This window comes from Bactrocera latifrons, unplaced genomic scaffold (assembly GCF_001853355.1).
Source record: "Bactrocera latifrons isolate USDA-ARS-PBARC rearing strain unplaced genomic scaffold, ASM185335v1 scaffold_53, whole genome shotgun sequence".
NCBI classification, from domain to species: Eukaryota; Metazoa; Arthropoda; class Insecta; order Diptera; family Tephritidae; genus Bactrocera; species Bactrocera latifrons.
The window spans coordinates 1,536,493-1,541,203 of NW_017537190.1; the positions used below are offsets into that span (position 1 = coordinate 1,536,493).

General features: G+C 30.5%; 1 protein-coding gene across 9 annotated transcripts in view; it reads left to right on the forward strand.

Annotated features, from left to right (window-relative positions):
• The window catches only part of LOC108974141 (ABC transporter G family member 23), a 112,711-nt gene that overhangs the window by 80,333 nt on the left and 27,667 nt on the right, over nucleotides 1-4,711 (forward strand). Inside the window, exon 1 of one of the 9 annotated variants that reach the window (XM_018941809.1) lies at nucleotides 2,794-2,956. The exons of 7 other annotated variants lie outside the window; for them this stretch is intronic. In XM_018941809.1, the coding sequence (XP_018797354.1) occupies nucleotides 2,877-2,956 (80 nt within the window). In that variant the 5' untranslated portion in view covers nucleotides 2,794-2,876. Of the gene's footprint in view, nucleotides 1-2,793; nucleotides 2,957-4,711 lie in introns of those variants that run through there. One more of the 9 variants, XM_018941815.1, reaches the window with a different exon arrangement.

Below are 4,711 nucleotides of genomic sequence, written 5' to 3' on the forward strand. Positions count from 1 at the left end.
ATACATATAATATATCTGTTTTTCTATATAGCGCCAAAATGTAGTCAATCTTTTTTCTGTCACCTTTTGTTATGGAAAATTCACCAATATTTATACCGAAAACCTCTTTCTAAATATCTCCTACTATTGTTCCCCCTATTATACCCACAAACTTTTATAAAACTTTTTCATTATATTGATAATTTTTTTTTTGTCTGACAGCCAAATTATAGGCAACATTCTGTAAATTTTTGTAATACATAACTCCCCGGAATTTAGTTAGTATAGGAAACTTTCATCTAAATGTCCTTATATAACTGAGAGATTATATATGCATATATATTGCTATGCTGAAGATTCTATTTCTTTATTTTATGAAGCCAAAAGGTGGGCAATAATTTTATATATAATAGAACTTCTAAAAAGAAACTTTCGAACATATAACTATATGCTGTCCTACCCATAATGTCATTGATAGGAATACTTATCATTTGTGGAAATAATATTTTCTATTGTTCGCMAAAAAGTRGGCAACAATTTTTTCAACTCCTTCGTAATAAAAAATCACCAAAATTTATACTGAAGATTTTTGTCTAATTATATTTTACATAATTATACCGAAAATTTATTTTAAAAAATTTTCATTATATTGAGAAAGTATTTTTTTTTCTGAAAGCCAAAGGTAGGCAACATTTGTTCTACAAATCTTTATTGTACATAATTTAAACAAAATTAATTAAAGTAGCTTTCTAATAAATGTCTCTAAGAATTCGACAAATCGTTTATTATCTTAATTAATTCATAAATTATTAAATTGAGAATACTATTCTTTTATGTTATGAAGCCAAAAGGTAGGCAACACCTTTTTTTGCATGCCATGTAAATTATTTAAAAGAAACAGTCAATCATAAAACTTTATGCTGGCCATAATATAATATCATTAAACTTAATTTCTTATTATTTTAGGAAATTTATATTTTTTTGCTCGCCAAAGTGTAGGCAACAATTTGGAAAAGCCATAATTCTTTGTGGGAAAATACAAGCTCATATTAAGGATCAATGAAACGAYTTTATTGCCTGTATAGATAAATAAATTAAAATTCTGAAAAATTAATTTTTTGAAGCTTTCTCAAATTTTCTTGTAAAACTATAGTGTAATACAGAACTTGTTGATTTTAATCGGTCAGTTCTATGCCAAATTTGATAAGAAYATCTTGTTAACAGAAACAGTTCTCCTTAACCATTTTTACAGGGTCTTCCTTCTGGATACTACAAGCTCAAATAAATAAAAAAATTTATGTGTTTTCATTAATCTTTACTACCCAGGAAAGTTTCAACGTTATTATCTGCAGTCCAAAATCTCATAGGAAATCAACGAGTAAACAAACTAAAAATTTGAATCTCCAAAAACAGGCTGCTAACGTGAAACGTACCTCATTAAAAACACGCACCAAGCAAATATAAAAAAGAGTCAATAAAAAATGCAAATGCCTGCGGTTAAAATTWAAATTTAAATATTGCATAATATTTCTTTGTAAATTTCGACGCAGCCAAATGCSTTTTATACGATTTTCAGTTCAGTTATTTTTATTTAATTTTTTTTTCATTTCTTGATTTTTTTGTAATTTAAATATTTGCGGTCGAAGTCGCGCCCATTATTGTAGGTGCTGACAGGTTTAGCAAATGCGCCTTCGAGAAAGGCTTGCGGGTTAGGGTGAACGTTGATGAAAAATGTGTCGAAAACGTGCTGATTAAAATGATGATTTTGAATTAGCAAGTAATCATTTGTGAGCATTGTACTACCGTATGTAGTGAATATGTAAATTGTGCCGCACAACTTTTCTTCATTTACATGGCAGGTTATGCAAAGACAAATGTTATGCGCGAGTTCGCAATGATTGCGGTCAGCGATGATTTGACTTTATTTGCTAATTAATGGAAGCCAAGTGCGACTTGTTGATGATGTTGCAGATTATTGTACATTTTAAACGCCTGATTACTGGCAGAAATATTTAAAAACATTTTTTTTTTGCTTTTGGAACCAGTTTTTTTTATATACCATATACATTGAGATAAAAAAGTACACGGAAATTGTAAAAAATAAATTGGAAAATGTTTAATATTCAAATATTTTTTGCATATTMTTTGGCGCTTGATAAAGAAAGTTCAAAAAGAACTCTTCTCAAATAAATGATAGTTGTTGAAAAAACAATTTTGATTTTTTTCTAAGCAAAGTTTATTGATTAAGAAAAATATCAGAATTCTTTTTTCAACAACTATGATTTACTGGGAGTGCAAATAATGCCCAAAATTTCCTGTTCAAGGCGCTTACTTTTCCTGGTCGCTCATTTAAAAAAAAAAAAAATTAATTTAATTTCGCAGTCACCCTGTATCGCAGCTCCCACAATTGACGCATAAAAGWTTCCAAAAAATAAATAACAAAAAAATAATAATTTCAAAACACAAACRTGTCATACACTCAGTCTAAATTATTCGTGTTCTCTTCTAACATACATACATACATTCTAGCTTTTGCCGCGATTTTTCACGCAAACTAAGCGCATAAAAAAAGAATTAAGAATAAAATAATTAAAATTCATATCTTCGCCTCCAGCTTTTAAAACGCAGAAAAAAGGCCATAAAACCATTTTGCCGCTATATCGCAAATCTAATTAAATGTGAATCGTAAATTGAATTCCTTATTACACGCATGCGAAGCTCAGAAAATACTAAAACCGCCAATTTGCATACGCGCGCTGGTTCGTTATGTAGTTGTGTGTGTGTGTGTGTGTGTGTGTGTGTGTGTGCCTCGCAATTTCGTGTTGAAATTATTCGCACATCACGTGTTGTCCGACTTGAATTTTGTTAAATTTTGCCGGCTTGTATACTGAAGGAATATGGGTTTTTTATTCACCTACTGTCTGCACACGGTGAGTGCGGGCCGACCAGCTTTAGGTATTCACATCTATAACTTTGGGTGAGCAAAGCTCGTGAACTTGCATTCGAATTTAAATACTTAAAATTTTAAAGCTRTGTGATGGCTGTTATATGGAAAGATAGTGTTTCGTTATAGTAGAAATGATAAATAGGTTATATGCTTTGAAGTCGCAATTTGATTTGCGAATTTTCGGTTTARGGAAGTGTATCTGTTTATATATTCATATGGAAATATGAGTTGGGTTTTTTAATATGTTTTGTAACTGCTTTACGTATATTGCACTCATGTCTTTATTGAATGTTCTTTATAATAATTTTTTCCTTATCTCACAGCTAKCTTCTGGTATTGTATTTATAACGAGCTTAAAACGTTTTTGCAATAACTTTTGGCATGATATTGAACTCAAATATAATTCCATTTAAATTTTACGTCTCATCAATATACACATACAAGTATGATATTGAAATGTGTATATATTATATTCGTTTACTCTATTATTTGTTAATTTGAAATTGTCAAAAWTGAAATGGCTAATTGAATAAACAAATGCTAAAGCCGGTAAGGTCCCATGGTGTGCAACTATGGCTTTGCGTCAATGACAGTAGCATACATATTTTCCAACGTTTCCAAAATAAGGTGTATTTAAGGCTCGTTGGTACATTAAAAGTGCTGGTATTCATCGTGACCTAAATTATGAAATAAAGACGCCGAAGATAAGATTTCAATCAGAGGCCGCCTACGAACGACTAATGAGCATGTAAATGAGAAAGCGAGAAATCTCCGCTTAGTCACATGTAAATATCTTTAGTTCATTGTGCCGAAAAAAATACAAAACGAAATTACTTATGAAAGAGCGACAAAATTATTAGATAGAAATCTGGTCGATGATGTAAAGTCTAATATATTGAAATGTTTTAAATATTTGTCAATTGCCGCTACCGTCTCCACCACAGTTTGATCTCTGTAATAGAAACAAACCTCAACAAAACAACCAACTTCTTCAGTGATATTGAAATTAGTTGAATAAACATATTATAGATGAAGTGCTTCGGAGGCAGCTTTGGCAACTATTATTGTGGGTTGAAAGCTTTGACACCAAAAGAATTTTCTGTAAAATTACCTAAAAAATTATTTTAAAAAGTTCTTAAAGATATTTTATATTAAAGTAATATTAAATTTATTAAAAAGCCATCAAAAATAAAGATAATATTTTATTTATCAACGAAGTCGAGATTTGCAAGTAATAAATATCTTTATTGATATAGGCACCGCGGGGATCTCTGATGCGAGGCTGTTGTGTCCTTTCCATTGAGATTGTGTTTTTTTTTTACGTGGCGGGTTCCAAACTCAGCACACAATCTTGATGAGGGATGGTTCGCTTTTTAATGTTAGCTCCCATACAAAGGGATGTTCTTTGGCTAACCAGATAATATTTTAACTAAGAAGGGAAATCGTGAGCTGCTTGAGCCATATGTAAATTAATCGTTTCTGACTTCATTCCTCACTTGCGTGAACTTTTACACATAATATTAGCTCAAGATATTAATTAGCGCTCAGTAAATGCCATTGAGGATTATAATATTAAAAAATCGAAATGTCTTTAGAAAGAATAGATTTAAAAAGCCCTGAAATAACTAAGAAAATGACAACTATTGTATATATACTTTCATATTTTAARCTCCAGGTGTGTATTGGTTATGAAAAAGCTACTCAAATGATCGAAGTTAGAGCTGTCTCTTATACACATCTAGATGTGTATAAGATGAAAAAGCTACTCAAATGATCGAAGTTAGA